General features: G+C 51.7%; 3 protein-coding genes across 3 annotated transcripts; all 3 read left to right on the top strand.

Moving 5' to 3' along the window:
* Window positions 1-2,947: 2,947 nt before the first annotated feature.
* On the top strand, window positions 2,948-3,310 carry TbgDal_II3940 (hypothetical protein, unlikely; the record flags this gene model as incomplete). The annotated part of the gene is made up of 1 exon (XM_011773622.1): window positions 2,948-3,310. One exon carries the CDS (start codon window positions 2,948-2,950, stop codon window positions 3,308-3,310), a length of 363 nt encoding a protein of 120 aa, XP_011771924.1.
* Window positions 3,311-3,391: 81 nt separating this feature from the next.
* TbgDal_II3930 (hypothetical protein, conserved) lies at window positions 3,392-9,574 on the top strand (the record flags this gene model as incomplete). Its single annotated transcript, XM_011773621.1, has 1 exon — window positions 3,392-9,574. One exon carries the CDS (start codon window positions 3,392-3,394, stop codon window positions 9,572-9,574), a length of 6,183 nt encoding a protein of 2,060 aa, XP_011771923.1.
* Window positions 9,575-11,398: 1,824 nt separating this feature from the next.
* TbgDal_II3920 (hypothetical protein, conserved) lies at window positions 11,399-15,865 on the top strand (the record flags this gene model as incomplete). Its single annotated transcript, XM_011773620.1, has 1 exon — window positions 11,399-15,865. The coding sequence occupies one exon, from the start codon at window positions 11,399-11,401 to the stop codon at window positions 15,863-15,865; it is 4,467 nt and encodes a 1,488-aa protein (XP_011771922.1).
* Between the last annotated feature and the right edge of the window lie 652 nt (window positions 15,866-16,517).

Below are 16,517 nucleotides of genomic sequence, written 5' to 3'. Positions count from 1 at the left end.
CAGCAGGATCGGGCACCCACAAAAGCAGCGGCGGTATAGACACAATTTCAGAGAGCGTGCGACGATCGAGCCGTGCTTCTGAAGTTGTTGCGAGCCGAGATGAATATCGTGTTAGATATTCCTGTGCCCGCTTCATTTGGACCTAGTAGGTCGTAGCAACTCTCGGGGCTCTACATACCCAACACGGCACCAAGAAACCAAACGTAAAGGCAGAGGTGCCGTGTTACCATAACATTTTCAACTTGCGAGAAGCACCCATCGGACTCGCGTACGGAGACTCGCTTCCCGCACTTTGGGTTTTAATAGCATAATTAGACAGCTGGGCCGTGTTGGGGATGTGGTTCCCCACCTCGTTCTACGAGGTTGGTTGTCTAGATGCCCTGCGCCCGCTTGTTGGAGGGTGAGAGGGGTCTGGATAGCTGTGTGTGGGCGACGTCGGCGGAACCGTGCCCTTTCCGTCCGTGCAAACGCGGAGGGCGAGGAACGGCTCCTCGTGCGGCCGCTTCCGCGCTTCAGCCCCACCGCCTTCCCCGCCCACGTCGCTCTTTATTGTGGGTGTCATCGCACGTGTGGAGGTCTGCTGTTGTTTCTAGTTCTGCCTTTTTTGTTGTATTTTCGGTGGGTCGTTGAAGCGGCCGACCCTAACCCTAACCCAAGAGGTCGCCTGCACACTTGATTAATACGGGCCGAGCGTACTGCTGCTTTCCCGGTTCTCGCGTGACTTACAGCCTTCCGGTACGTAAAATTCTACTTGCGGTGTTTTACGTGCTCTTTCCGTCGGTGTCTGACGCTGTCGGTTTATTTACTGCGCCTCAAAGTTTCTGCCGCGCCGGTCACGTGCGTGCGTGCGTGCGTGTGTGTTCGGCCTGGGCGTTCGATAACGGTGTGGCAGCCGCCCCTGATTTTTAGCACGGGTCATAGTATGCTATATTTTTTTCGGTGGAACTTCCTCTAACCCTTTGTAAGTGCGTCAGTTTTTCCACGGTGGATTGGCAGTATAGAGAAAATTAGATGATCCAATATATTATGTGTCGATTATTCCATTGAATCTTCTGATCGTGCGTCATGCAACGATGAAGCGAACCGGTACTTCGTGTGCTTGACCTTGCTGCGCAGCCGTAACACGTTGCACTGTGCCGTACGCCTATCCTGCGTGGGACTTGCAGAGAGCTAGCGAGTATCTGTCATCTACTGCTGAATTTCGAAGAGCAGGTTACTACCGCACCATTGTTTGTTTCCTTCCTCTTCCGGTTACCACTGCTGCGGTCGGCGGCCTCGCCACTGTTTTGGTGGTGGGTGCGGAAGGTTTGTCAGTACGGCCCTTGATGTGTTTTAGAGTTCTAAAAAAACAGAAATAGCAATAGTGATGTGATCGCGGACGGCTGGGATAAGGGTGTACGTTTTTATTAGGGATGGGATACGGAAGGGAATGTACGCTGTTGGTCACCGACTCAAACCATGTTAGGAAATCTTCAGATAATCTTTCTCCCTTGTTTACGTATCTTTAACGTCGTCGGTTCCGTGGTATACCCATGGATAGGTTGTTGCATATCCTCAGGAGGTGCACTTAGCAAGGATCCATGACCTACAACGAGTACTTATTTTTTAGATGGCGAAAGGTTGCATGCACCGAGTGGTAAACCCATTGGGGTGCGCTAAGTTGGGGTTGGGAGGTGCGTGAATGGGATACGTATCCCGTGTATGTGAAGTTGTTTGGACACAAATCCCTTTGAAGGCATCCGAAACAACTCAATCTTAGACCTATATGTGCACCTTCACAATATCCTTCCGCGTTAATAGTGAGTGCTTTGCTTTCTTCTTTTCATCCCCGTCCTCTGGTGAGAAAAAAGGGTCTCAATAACGTCTGTTTGCCTAGCGTAGAAATGTGAGTATCATACTATGATTTATATTCGATATGCTCTATGTTACCATCATATTTGTCTTAGCCATACTGACCTGATTGTCAGGGTGCGAGCGTCAACCCTTGTATTGGGGAGCTTGGATTATGTTTGAACGCTAGGAAACTGCGAGTAATAACTATTTGACTGCGTGGAAAGTACAACAAGGCAGACTCAGTGATGCACTACTTCCTCTTGGTGAGATTGGAGGGGGGCGGCTGCGATGCGAACATGGTGCGAGAAACCGACGTTTCTAGTTGCACACTATGTGGAGGATTTTCTCTCGGTATTGGTTACTGTGTTAGTACTTGAATGGAAATCCGTGTCTTGTTGAAGGCGGCCAGCCGGCGTCTCGGAATGTGGATCCATACATGGACGCACTTATCAGTATTTCAAACGTTTACTGGAGGTGTGGGGGTCGTATGACACCGTTGAGCAGTTGTGTTCCTCTAAGGATTTATCATGGCACATTAGTTTTTACGTATGTTGGTTTCCACTGCATCTACAGCAGGTCGGTTAACTTGTAGCATTGAAGTGGGCCATGGAAAAAGCCATGAAGGTCCCCACCCTGTGTGTGTACGCACCTTCCCATACATAACATTGTTTCCAACAAAGACACTGCCGTCTGCTGGGGTATCCAGCTGCCCGCGACGGCGCAAGAAAGTTGGATGACAATATACCATCTGACCAATTGCATATGTATGGAAAATTTGGGCACTGAATGTTGTGAGCGGAACATGGCCCGGTCTACCAAACTACACTTCAGAAAGTAGCTACGAATTTATTGTTATTCTCCTTAGGTAAGCTGTACTGATTTGTCATCAGGGCATGATAGAGAAATGTTGTACCAAGTACTCGAATTATCACTACTGGAACGGAATCCGGGCGTTCTACCGTGAGAACGGGTTTTAGTTTGTTGTGGATGGCACCCGGCGGGGAAAATACCGAGGGGGTTATGATTCTACTGTTTGCGTAGACGTGATATATATATACTATTTTTCCTTGTAAGAACTTCCTCTCCTCACTGTGCACGTCCAGATTATTGTTGGATGCGTTATGCCTTCTTCGCACTATATAGAAGTGTAGTTTGGGAGTGGGCAGGGCTGACAAGACTGTCTGCGTCCACCAAGAAGCGCATGTATCTTTGTTGGTTTATAAACATATATGTCTTTTTCATTGCATTCACAACCCACTATTCGCACGTGGCTCCATTGTCCTGCATAAAGGCAATACGAGTGTGCTGGCGCTGTTTTTTTTTTTTTTTAATAGTCAGCAATGCTCGGCAACTTCAGGTAGCAATATTATGGAGCCACGTCCGTTTCTGTCTTCATATTTCTGTGTTGCTTACTTCTTTACGCCACTTCACTGCATCCTTGCACTCTCTGCTGAAGGGTATTCCACGCTACATATAGGAAGGAGCTGGTGTAGGAAGCCAACTGTGACGGGTGAGGCATCAAGGTTCACTTTCCCCCCTCCCCCATCTTCAAGCGTACATGTCCGATGTTGAGGGTTCGATAAGCTTTTCTAATGTGGAGTCCCATATTCTTGCGTCCGAGGCGGTAATGCAACACCAAGAGGTAGTAGACACCTTCAGCGACGGCTGGAATTCCCCTACTGGTGTTCATGTAACGGGAAACAATGACCGTGGAAGTATTGTTTGTAATACTGCAGAGTGGGCTACTGGATCGGATGGCCTTGATGACGGAGACTTAGGGAGGAGGAGGTCTTCCATATATCTTGATGCCAAAGATGGAGACGGGCCCGTGTCCGTTGCTCAGGGGCGCTCAACCATTGACAACGTTGCCCTGACAGTTGATACGAGGCCCAGCGACCTAGTGGCGACATTGGAGGGGGAAAACTATCCGTATTATGATCTCGACTATGTCTGCTCGTACGCTTTCCAGAGTGAACATGCCGACCTGAATAGCCACGATTATGGGCTTGATGCCTTCATTCACGGAATGCGGCTGGGTCCCTGGCCCCTGCAATCGACCGTGACGACCTCTCCACCACGGGTTCTAGATGGCCAATCGAATAGGCTCGCCCAGTTTGGTGGGCTGCAGTCGAGTTTGACGGTAGCAAGTGAGAGTCCCCTCCGAAACGACGTAGGTGTGCTGCGAGAGGCCAACAGTCTGCAGGGCAAAACATCTCCTAACGGAACATCGGAGAGGTGGCTGAGGTGGTCTTTCCGGGCCTTTGACGGAAAATGCAATCTTCCGCAGGGCACTACAAGGGGCTGTGATACCTTAGGTGTGGGTGAGAGCTCCCTTTATGATGTGGATATGGTATTGGGGCTACTTTGCACAGACAACGGGATTCCCGGTGTTCTCTCGAGTGGAAGTTGCGGTGAGGGGCACACGCAAAAAGCTAGTGAGATATGCATGGGAGTTATGCGCCGTGGGGACAGTGGATCCAACAATGAACTGATGCTGTTTCCTCGACATGATGATCGAGGAACTGGTGCCCTGACAAATGGGACGAGTGGAGCGGTGCATCAGAGGTGCAGCGAGGACATCATAGGTGCTCCCACCGGAGTCGTGAACGCGCAGCCTCTGCGTACCGAGGAAGGAAAAGCTTCCGGTAACGTTGAGCTCACCATGGTCGGCGACGTACTACCAAAAACGTTTTCATGTCCTTCTGCAGCCTCTGACTTTGTGGGCGCCGAAGGGCCGTTAGGGGACGTCAAAGAAGGTACCGGACTCAGTTTGCTGTCGAAAGCTCTTCCCATATCTGCCATTCTTACTGACCGCGCACGTGGCAGGGTTGGAACTCCATCATGTAACTCTTTGGTGGATAGTTTAATTGGGGGGATGGAGTATCCGTACTTTAGTGGCCTCAAAGGCGACTCGAATTTGATTATAAGCTCACCTTTGCCGTCCCGTCAGTCGATTTGTACTGCGGAAGAGGGTGAGGGGGCTATTTTGTCTGCCGAGGGGGTGTCTGTGGGCATGGAAAGGGAGTGTGAGCAATATCTGCAGTCTCATATCTCCTGCTCTGTGGGTGTGCATCTGCGACGCGGAACGGAGCTTCGTTCGATTAACCCATGCATCGCTCGTTGCGGCGACAGTCGTCCAGGTTCGACATGCAGGCCAGTCAGTTGTAGTCTAGATAAGAATCAAGTTGTAGGACAGGGGGTATGTATGGGTGGAAGCGAGCGACTTTCCATTCAGAAGCGTTCCAGGGAAAAGGCAGTTCAGGGCCCCGGGAGAATGAATGGGTCATCGATCAGTTTAGTGGCGGGTGCAGAGTCCATTACCGCATCTCAAAGCTTTGTGCGCCCGCCAGCTGCAGTTGTTTCCCGAAAGAGATGTCATCCGTGCAGCGAGCTTAGTACTGGTGGAGTGTCTGGGTCTCATACGGTTAAAGTGGCTGAAGATGGGATGTGTCTCGTTGAGGGGAGGTCGTCACCAATTATCAGGGCTTCAAGGGAACGACAGAGTGTTCCTTCAAACCGAGTGCGTTTGATTGTACTCAACCACAAAACGGGAACGGGACAGAATGATGTGCAGACGGCAGTAAACCTCCGCGGAGAGAGTACGCTAGAAGTCTGTCCTCCACAGGGCTTGCCACACTTCTTTAGCGTGGACGAATACCTGGAATGCACCGATGACAATGATATGTGCTCTGTCACACTCGCGGAACTTCAAGGAAAGTTTCTCCGCGGCATGAACGTTGCCATGTTTGTTGCTGGAAGTGAGTCAGTGCCACTGTCTGGCTGGTGTGCGGTTTTTGAGGTGATGAATCATGTGTTTCGTGATATCAATGATGAGTGCGAGTTGTTTATGTCCGTTGTCCTAATACGACAGGAGTCAGCACGGGATTTGCTTTCTGAGTCCGAAGGGGGGGTGCGAACTCTAAGTTCCTCCGTCATGGCTCCTTGGGTTGCCTTTGAAAACGTCACCCATATGAAACTGAAGAGCGCACATCACTTCATCACACTTTTATCGCGTGGTCTCGAAGTTGCCGATTTGAAGCACAATTGTGTCGGAAGTCGTGTAGTTTTGTCCGTCATGTTGAAACAAATTGATGTGAATGATGTAATTTTGTCGTCGATGCTTGTGACGGGTGGTGCTACCCCTAACGACCTTGATGTGCTGCTGAGGGAAGGTGACCAAAGTGCACGAAAGCTATTCCATGAAGCGTTGGGTGGTCCTTATTTCACTGTTGTGGTTTCCTCACTCTGTGAAAGAGACAGAGACCTTCTGCAGCTTCTGAGCGCCCAACATAAGTTCACTTCCGTTGTCAACCAACCGTGTACCGTAGGAAGCGTGAGTCGGTTGATCGATAATGCGGAGGCGGAGGTTGCTGGGTGTTCCACTGACGATCAAATTGTATTGGAAAGAAAACAATTCTTGCTTGAGCGCATAGCGCTTGCGAAACATATTATGTATAACCCCAAAGGGCTTTCACTGGTAGTTGACGTGGAGGAATCAGTACGACTTGAGAAGAGGGTTCATTGTGGTGTGAAATTTGACAAGCAACCGTTGCCTGGACCACAGTCCTCATCTGTGTCTGCTTGTGGCGGGGATTCCCACAACGCGGCGTCTGCGCTGTGTGTGGAGGAAGGGCAAAGTAGTAAGCAGAGACAAGAACCATGTCCAAAATTTTTCTCGGAGGCACAGTGGCTGAAACCAAGTAGCAAAGGCGACACTAGAGTTACGCTCATGGGTGGCGCGCCACCGTCATCGCTGCCACAACGCAATCATTATGGGGAGGGGAAAACACCCTCGTGCTTGCCCTGTGTTACCGCAGCAGGCATGCCCACTCCCCGAGATCCCCGACTGGAGCGCCAGGTGAGGCCATCCAGCAGAAGACTCAGCATTCCAGTGGAGCCGGATCAAGCTAGTTACGCAACGACTTGCAGTATGTCGGACCCCCAAAGGGGGGAGGGTTTGCCCTCCCTGGGCCCTTTGGCAACCACATGTGGAATGGAATTGGCGCCATCTACGCAGCGTAGAGCCCACCGTTGTTTTCCTTCCCCAGCTTCCTCCGACCACACGACATGTGCATACTCACAGCGGCTGTTCTCGCTAACCCCCGCTCGGGGGACCTCGCATGATGCTGAGGTCTCCTGTAAGATTGACACACCCGGTGTTCCTGATGCAGAAAAAGTTAGAACTTCTACCACGCCCGATGCTTTTTCATGCCCGGGTATAAGCACAAAGGTGAAATACGACCCTGGCCTTCCTCTCCCGTCCTTGAAGGCAGCACGGGGACCACCGTGTTCCATGACATCTTGCTTCCCATTCGGCCCGATCCTTACGGGACCCCCTGTTGTTGTGGAGCCCGTGGAGCACTGCGGAATCTCGCAGGGCCCAGCACTCTGCAGACAGAGGGAACAGCCACGACTGCCCGATGCCTCGGTTGCATGCTCTGGGGGCTCCCCAAGCCTCACTTGCAAGCGAGTGGCTCATGCGAGCCAAAACAGCGTGCACACCGACATCAAGAAGAAGCAAATTTCTGATGGCGGTAGTGACAGCAGCGCACGGAGCGCAGAAGGCAGCGAGGATGATGTGCTGCACAGTGCCATGTCTGCACCTTCTAAGGTGAGAACGCTTGTTGTGGTCGACCAGGGTTGTGGACACGTGATTGGTGCCGGGAACGATGACGGTGGGCCTTTCCTAAGAACTGGCGGCTCTCATGAGGGATACGAGGTTGACGAGGTGGTGAAATGGGGCGATGGTTGCGGTGACGTGCCTTCGAAGGTGTTGGGTGAGCTGTTTGATGTTTTTGTTTTGGGTTGCAACGCTGCTATCCTTACTGCAGAGAGTGGTTCCTCAACCGTGTCATCAACTGTGCTTAGGGGTCTCGTACGGAATGTGCTTTCAGAGGTTGTTGATGCTTCGGGCCTCCAGAATTCCAAGCGTAGAGGATTGCTCAGCTTATCGATTGTGAAATTGAGCGGAGAGCGCATGCTTGATCTGCTGGATGATAGCAGCGAGCCGGAGAGGTTGGTCATAGCTATGTCGCCGATCTTCGGCCCGTGTGTTCACAACGCCCGCCGGTTTCCTGTTAGCAGCTGCAGCGGGTTCGACTCGCTACTGGCATCAGCCCTTCGTCGCGCCAAGAACGCAGGGGTCGATGATGGGTTGGTGTTCGTCTCAGTTGTACTAAAGCAGAAGCTGAAAGCGGATGGGGATGTCCTTGTCTCATCTCTCGCAGTCAGTTTGGCAGGGGAAAACGTTGACCTCTACACATCCGTGCTGAACCGTGTCTCGCGCGCACCGCGTGCGCTATTTCACTACGCATTGGGTGGACCGTGTTATACTGTAGCGTTGCTTAGTATTGATGTCGCGACGACTCAGACCGAAAATATGCTGCGCGTGCAGAAGTGTATTGGAGAGGTGGTGAACCGGCCGATACACCGCGGAAGCATCGTGAAGTTTATTAGCGGAATCCGGGATGATCTCGTGCCTAGTCTTCGTGAAAAGTTTCAAGGGTCGAATAAATGTGAGCCGTCAGATAATATATTGTACCGACTCGAGGAAATGGTGCGAGACGCAGAATTGCTTTTGGAGAATTTCGAGTCGAATGACCCCCGCGCATATCTTAGTGACAAAGAGACAAGGTCGCCTAAGGGGTGCGTGTCGCTCCTAGAGACCAAAGCCAGAACCGGGGACGAGGGGAGGGTTCATTCACTTTTATTCTTCGAGCAACGACTCCTTAGTGATGGTACCGCTGGTGTGCAAGGTAACTCCGTATTTACCCGAGCAGGGGCGATTACCCGCCGCTATGGCGTCGACGAGGTGGTGTTGCGTGGGCCCGACAGCGACAGTAATGCTACTCTGTGTTCACGTCTTCTTGATGAGCTCGTTCGGAAGTTTATGTCGGGGCATTGCACTGCTGTTCTTGCCGCAGATAGCCACAACTCCGCTTCCACACCGCTTATCCTCCGCAAGATAGTGTACCTTATCCTGCAGAGTACGAAAGCAGGGGTGGGTTGCGGGCCGGTGGGTGGCGACTTGTTCCTCTCAATGGCGCTCGTTAAGAACGGTGTTACGGTGGATCTATTGGCAGCTGAAGAATCCGAGGCGGTTCACCGCTTCGGGGTGGAAATATCACCACTCTTCGACCGCCACGTACGGGGAGTGTCGCATCGCGTTGTCGCCGACACTGAGGCTTTTGACCGTTTTTTAGTTGGGGCTGTCGAGCACGTCGTACCCACCCTACAAGCCGAGGATCCCGGCCTGATGGTTGTTTCCTTAAAGTTAACACACCATGTGGAAGAACCTGTACACGACGTGTTTGTTTCCTCGCTCATGGTGACCACCGTATTCGATCACGTTTCCCACTACAGCGACATTTTGTCAAACCGCTCTAGTGAGCTCACGGACCTTTTCAAGCTCGCGTTGGGGGGGCCATGTTTCACTATCGTCGCGCTTGGATTGTGTGACGAAGATGATGATGCGGAAGCCTTGCTTTCCGTGCAAGCGAAGCTTTCCCAGGTGCGAAACCTGCCGTCTCATCGCACGAGTGCTCTACGGCGCATGGATGAACTTACGAAAACAATTCAGGTGCTGGGGGTCCAGCTTCAGGAAGAAGAAAGTGAGGAAGAAAAGGCCCAACTCCGCGTGAGGATCGTCCGTGCAAGGCGTTTCCTGCTAGAAGTTGAGTCACTCCTCAAGAACCCACCACGGGAAATGGGCTGCGTACGCGCTTACAAGTCGGTGCACTGAGGCTGGTGTGCCTCCATTCTGACGTTTATTACTCCAAGCCTCATCTACTTTTCACTTTGTGTGCTAGCATGGAGGTACTTGTGCACTACTGCCGAACGCTCGCACCCCTATGGGCCCGGTCGAGCTGTGGAAGTGGGTACACACTTCTAGTATGTTGGGTTTCCCCACCTTAACACTACCTCTGGTTGCGTTGCCCGTTCGGTGGCTCGGATACGCCAAAATTTGTGTGTGCGTCGTTATATAAATGTCATACACACGCGCGTATATATATATATGTACCCCATAAGTGTTCCCTTCTCCCTGCTGGTGCACGCTGCTGCTACCAAGATACCGCTTGTTTACTTCGATAAATTTGCTTCTCCCACGTGCCGTTGAAGGGCGGTAAGGGTGAAAAGCGATACCTTTGTCTCGCTGCCTCGGGGGAGCTAGGGCAGGACTTCGCTTTACCTCTTTCTGAGGGTTTCTGTGAGCCGATCTCTCTTCCGCAGAGGGTGGTAAGTAATAATGTGTGTGTGTGTGTGTTTAGTGTATTCCCTTCCTGCGCATCGTCTTAAGTGCTTAGTACATTTTTTAGTTTTTTTTCGTGTTGCCGTAAATTTATCTCTTTCTTTCATCGCCTTCGTTATCTGCAATGCGTCCACATTTGGGAAAAGGTAGGAAGGAGTGTTCCCTTCGTGAACGTAGTGAGTGGTTGGAAATACAGTGAGCCGCGTGTGCTGACCGTCACGCGCGTTTTTTTTTTTGTGTGTGTGTGTGTGTTTATTTCAATTTTGCTGTGTTTTTGCGGTTATTCGATGGGAACCCACCCTTCCCCCCTCCCCTAGAGTTTTTTACACGTGTTGGGCGGAAGGTCATAGTAGCGACCCGAGGAAGTACCGACACAGCCTCTTTTTATTTTTTATATACCATTTACTTACGTGTTCTCCCCCTTTGTACCACTGCTACTGTTTTGGGGTCGCGCTCCGTTGACGCGGAGTCACTTACATCGATGAATAGCATGTGTGCCCATTGTATTTTTTTCCAGGTATCCTCTGCTTACTACTAACAATAATGAATGCACCGCGGAAACTAAATAGTGATCGCTTCATACGACTTGTTGTTGCGGTGACTACGGCGCCCTTCCCAAGGGCAGCACGGAAGGTTTTGTCGGGATAACATCATGTCTTCATTCTTTCATTCCTTTTACTCTTGCACGCCGATAACGTAGCAAGTCGCGAATAGGATCGGCAGCTTCACTGAGAAGGTCTTTGCAATGCACTGAGCAAAACCCCTGTGAGGGCGCGCCACTGAAACTGGTAATTATATTTCAGAGTGAGAAGATTCAACTGCCGAATCCACGGCTGCACAAGTCTCCGTATTGCATCTCGGTAAAATCTGAGCTGGCGCGGAGAATTCTGTGTGGGCTTGGGGAGCAGTTACATAGCATCTTTGGACGGGAATAATACCCCTTGTACCCAAGAAGGGATCCTGTCGGATGTGCTCCGTCTTACTTTGTAGTCACGCAAACACACATGCTCGCCAATCTTCCTCATCTGTGTTGTCAGCACGGTTCCCAGACCTCTACGATACTTGTTTTTACCGTCGACGGCGTGGCGCCATGCCTCGGAGGTTACACGTTTCATGCGAGTCACATACGTTCTTGGGTTTGTCCCACTTTCCAACTTGGTGTAAGACGTTCCGTGGTCAGCCCGGCCTAGTTAGTTGTTCAAACGCCTCTGTTTCCCTCCCCCTCTCCTATTTCTACGTTTCTCAAAAGCTGTCTTTGGTTTCAGAAAGAGGAGCGAAAGCAAGGGAAGTCAAGCAAGTAAGTTTTGTGACCGTAAAATGATGAGAAAGAACTTGAACTCAAACGACGTCAGCCAGCCGCATTCTACTACAACATTGGACACAAACCCGGCATCGTACGGTACGGTGCGTAACCCCCTGCATTCAGTGGTTGGGCCTACGGGTTACGGAGCACAACCACCCATATCGTCTCCAGCGACTTGGGTGAACAACCATTCGGCAGCCTTTGCCGCCCGGGGCCTGGGACCACACTGTGGAGCCCCCGGCGGTAGACCCTTCCCAGTGGTGCGTGGTTCAACGAATCGCGGAGATTCATATACAGAGCTTCAATGCCCAGTGGCAGGGTCAGGGCCAACCAACCCGTATGGGAATCGAACCGCGATCGACAAACTTCCTGGCTTGGAGGGCGGCCGATTTGATTGTGGAGGAGCCGGTCAGCGGTGCGGCCCATTACTCGGGGTATCGGGGGACCTCTATGGCGTGACAGGAATCAGTAATTCCACATCCAGAGGAAACGATCGACACAACGGATCCATGTATGGCACGAACCCCACGTACAGCAAGACCTCGAGAACGGGTTCTATGTATGGCATGGGTTCCATGTATGGCAGAGCATCGAGAACAGGTTCCATGTATGGGATGGGTTCCATGTATGGCAGAGCATCGAGAACAGGTTCTATGTATGGCATGGGTTCCATGTATGGCAGAGCATCGAGAACAGGTTCCATGTATGGGATGGGTTCCATGTATGGCAGAACATCAAGAACAGGTTCCATGTATGGCATGGGTTCCATGTATGGCAGAGCATCGAGAACAGGTTCTATGTATGGCATGGGCTCTATTTATGGCATGGGTTCCATGTATGGCAGAACATCAAGAACAGGTTCCATGTATGGTCCGCGGATGGAATATGGCCCGATATACGGCGTGGGAGGGCCCATGGGTTCCATGTACGGTCCGCAGATGGGATACGGCCCGATGTACTGTGTGGGAGGGCTGCTCTACAACAAAGCATTTCAGGAGGGTGACCCAGGCCGAGGCCCCACCGTACCTAAATCCGCGCCGTGCAACTCCAGCACTCCTTCCGCAGGAGTTACAACAAAGCCTGATGCGGAACCGGACAGGGAAGAGAAGGAGCCACGCGTTACTGGCGGAAAGAAGCCTACCACTTTCACCAACAAAGGACCCGCTGCCGAGACCGCCAAGAAACCCTGCGACCTGGATTCTGGAAACGGGAAAGTAAAACACTCTCCTGTTGCTCAGGTTCCGCCTGACAACAGCGTTCGCACACTAATGGTGGTGAGCAGTGAGGCAGGACCGCAAGTAACAATAAAAGAGGCGGAGCGGAAGGTGGGCGTGGCGAGCAGTGGCGAGGAGGTCGTTTACTACGAAGGTGACGAGGTCGTGCACGGGGATGAGATCACTGTGGAAAAGTCTGCACTTCTACAAATGATCGTCCAGCAGGTGGAACTGGGCCACAACACCGCTCTCATTTTGTCCGATAGTACACCGCAGCAGACTCTCTCTGCGTGTGTCACTACATCCGTAATGAAATCCATATTGGCGGCACTCAGGAAGGGTGAGACGGAAAATGGAACCAAATACGAGGTTTTGGCGACTGCAGCGGATGTGCCAACGATCGCGACCGCCAGAGATCTTCTGGCCGTGGAGAGCGAGGCAGTGAAAATTGCTCGATATGGCTCCAATCCCATGTTGGGTGCGTGCCTGATGGACCTGCAGGAGACAGTGCTACGGGACGATGCTGATGTCGATGTGTTTGTACAAGAGGCACTGAAAAAGTCATCGGGCACTGCGGCATTGGGTGTTATGCATGCGACGTTGAAGCAGATCAGAAAAACCAGCAGCGCTGCACCTACGGTGTACGTCTCCTCTTTCGTATGCCTGTTCGTGAAGGATGGGGTCGAACACCTCCAAGATCTTCTTGACATGAATGGGAAAGTTGTGCCTCTCCCACTTGCGAAGAGTGTTTTGGGCGGAGGCAGCTGTGTGGTTGCCGTGGTTGGTGCATCAGGTAAGGACGTGGCAGTGGACGCGAAGATCCTGAGCAACACCGCTGCGCTGCGGGGGGTAAAAAACACACCGCCACGGAGTGGTAACGTCGCCCGTTTTGTTGAGTTTGCGGAGACCCAGTTCACGGAATGTAAAGCTGCCATTGAACGTTCGAAGGAAGCGGCGGAGCGAGAGCGCCACGAGCGGACGCTTCGGAGGTTGGAGATCATGCTCTCGGACGCGCGGAAGCTGCTGTCGGACCCCGAGGAGACGCGGGCAAAAGTGTATCCACCAAGCCGAGAGTCAGTGAAGAACGGCTCTGTCGAGAACGATGGCGGGAATGTGAGAAATGGTGCCTCCATAGAGGATGACAGACCCAGCGCCGCCACGTTAGCACCAGCTCCCGCGTCTGCTGATTCTCTGACCGCGCCAAAGGAGCAAGAGGTGATTGGGGCTCCTGCCCCAGCACACACCACAGAACCGTGGGAAAAGACCGCCAAAATCATTGTAACTGCGGGGTCGGGGCCCTCGAACGGCACCGCTGAGGTTGTTGCAGGAGGCGAGAAGAAAACTGACGAAGTTGATGAATATATCCAACGCACCGGCGTAAGACCTGTGGATTCCGTTATTGCAAAGCGTATGGAGGGTATTCTTACCCAAGGATACAACGTAGCCCTCTTGTCTGCGGAGATGGTGCCTGACGAAGTTACAGGGGATCAGGTGACATGGAGTCTCGTGAAGGCGATCCTGAAGGGTGCACTAAGCAAAAAGGATGGCGTAACAAATGAGTGTACCCTGCAGATGAGCATCCTCAGAGGTGACAAAGTCGTGCTGGACCTGCTTGGATCGTCAGAAAAGCGACAGCTTGTTGTCGCAAGGTCTCCAATATTTGGTGTGACGGTACAGGGAGCTACAACAAAGGTGGTGGGGAGTGCGGTACAAGTGGAACATGTGCTCGAGGCCGCTTTGATGGAGGCGAAAGATGCCTTTAAGGACAGTGGATATATTGTCTTCACGGCAGTGCTGAAGCAGGTAACCGCCGCTGATGTAAGCGTTTCGTCATTATTTGTCGTGAGCGCTCCCGACATGCAGCCGTTCGTGGATGCGCTGGAGAAAAAGGAGACGCATCCGCATGCATTGTTCGCGCACGCACTCCTGGGTCCGTGTTCGTGTGCCCTACTCGTCAGCTATCGGGATGTGGATGACAATGTACTTAAGGCTCTTGACGCGCACCGTGAAATAACGCTGAAGAACAACAAGCAACCGGGTGGAAGCGTCAGAAAGTTTGTTGGCGTGGTGGAGCAGTCCATAACGGCTGCTGAAGAGAAACTAAAGAGTGTGGATGATGCAAAGGAGAGGGAGCGACATGAGCAAGTCTTGCGCGACAAGAAACAGGCTCTGCACGACGCACAAAAACTTCTGGAAAAGCCCAACGAAACACAGCCCGTCGCGTACGTTCCGTCGATATCCCAGGAGTCCGGAGGGGCCGATTCCACTGTTCGCGTGGTCGCAGTCCTCACCGATAAGCGTGATGGAAAGAAGCGCAATGTTATTGCCAAGGACAACGGGTTCACGATCAAAACTTCTGTGGAGGAAACGGAGTTCCCAGCTGATGAGGTGGTGAGGCGCATAGGTCAGGCAGCGAAAATCCGTTCATCTTCGGTCGATTTTCTCATTGATCACTTTGTAAAGGGGTACAACGTCGCCCTCCTCACGGCCGATGTCGATGGTTTCTCGACAGGAGAGAACCTGTTGGAACACACGGTCCGCAGCGTCTTCACGAAGAAAAATGCGGACGGAGAACTGTTTGTTGTGCTTGCTTCTATCAAGGCTGATTGCTGCTCAGCGAAGGATCTGCAACGCGATGGCGCTACGTACGACCAACTGCACTGCGCTTCTTCACCACTGTTCGGGCCCTGTGTTGCTGATGCGAAGTTTGAACTTGCGACAACTCCGGATACGCTGCTGCAGAAAGTGAGGTCCGCCATTCAGGTATGCGAGGCAGACAAATCTACGCTTTTGTGTCTTTTTGTTTACAAGGAGCGGAAGCCCGCGGATGGTGACGTCTTCCTGTCTTCATTTTTCTTTTTCCTAGCCGGGAGTAGAGTGGATATTTACACTCAAGCTCTGGAGAAGCGTCAGAAGGAACGGGGTCTGTTCCAGTATGCGCTTGGTGGTCCATGCCTCACTGCCTTCGCCCTCGGTCTCTCGACGAGTAACAGCGATGTTGAAACAGCCACAGCCTTCGTTAGGCTGGCAAAAAAAGTTCGCGGGAGTAAAATCGGCACCATCCGCACTGGTGGTATACAACGCTTTGTGGCCTTCTCGACAAAGGCCCTTGAACAACTACGCGTCTTGCAGGAGAAGGCACCGGAGAGTGACAGGGGGCGACTCAGAGAGAGCAGTGCGAACGTGGAAAAGGTGCTTGCTGACGCAGAGGAACTCTTGCGCAACCCAGAAGGTCGTGCACCACCACTCTACAAGCAAGAGCGATAATCTTCATGCGTGTGGGTTAGGAAAGCATAGTATCATTGTACACGACTGGACACGCTTTTCTGGGGGTGGCATCCGTTGACCCAGCAGGAAAAGTGGTGTCTGTCAATTGCATCGTTAGAAAGTATGTTTGTACTTGCGCTATTATTATTATTATTTTGTGATTAGTACTAATTATCCTGAAGTGTGTAAAGAAAGGCTATTAAATTTCAGAAGACACCAATTCTCGATACTGTGCAGAATTGCGAGTCGTGCTGAAATCTGCACTTGTTGGTGTGACGAAAGTAGTGGTACCTGTTGAGCGGCGTTACACTCCGTTCAGACGCATCGCCAACCTACTTTTTCCTTTCTGTTCGTCACGTATGTTTTTCCCCCTTTCCTTTTTCTTTGCACGTGGGGAGAGCGGATTAAACACGTGTCAATATTAAAATAACTCCATGAATGAAGCGGTGAGGTTGGGGGTTGTATCCGTGCGTCTGTGAGGGGTGTAATCAAAAGTGCCACAAGACTCTTTTCCCACTGGTCTACTGCATTTGGCAGAATAATTCTTGTTTCTAACAAAGTAGGCAGATGCGATCACAGATCAGCCCTCTGTCCGCTTTAGTTATTTGTTACTTTTTCTCTTTGTGTTTCATTTATCGCTTTGTTATTTTTA

The sequence above is a fragment of the Trypanosoma brucei genome, chromosome 2 (genome assembly GCF_000210295.1).
Source record: "Trypanosoma brucei gambiense DAL972 chromosome 2, complete sequence".
Classification (NCBI taxonomy): Eukaryota; Euglenozoa; class Kinetoplastea; order Trypanosomatida; family Trypanosomatidae; genus Trypanosoma; species Trypanosoma brucei.
This window is presented reverse-complemented; position numbering and strand designations above follow the sequence as displayed.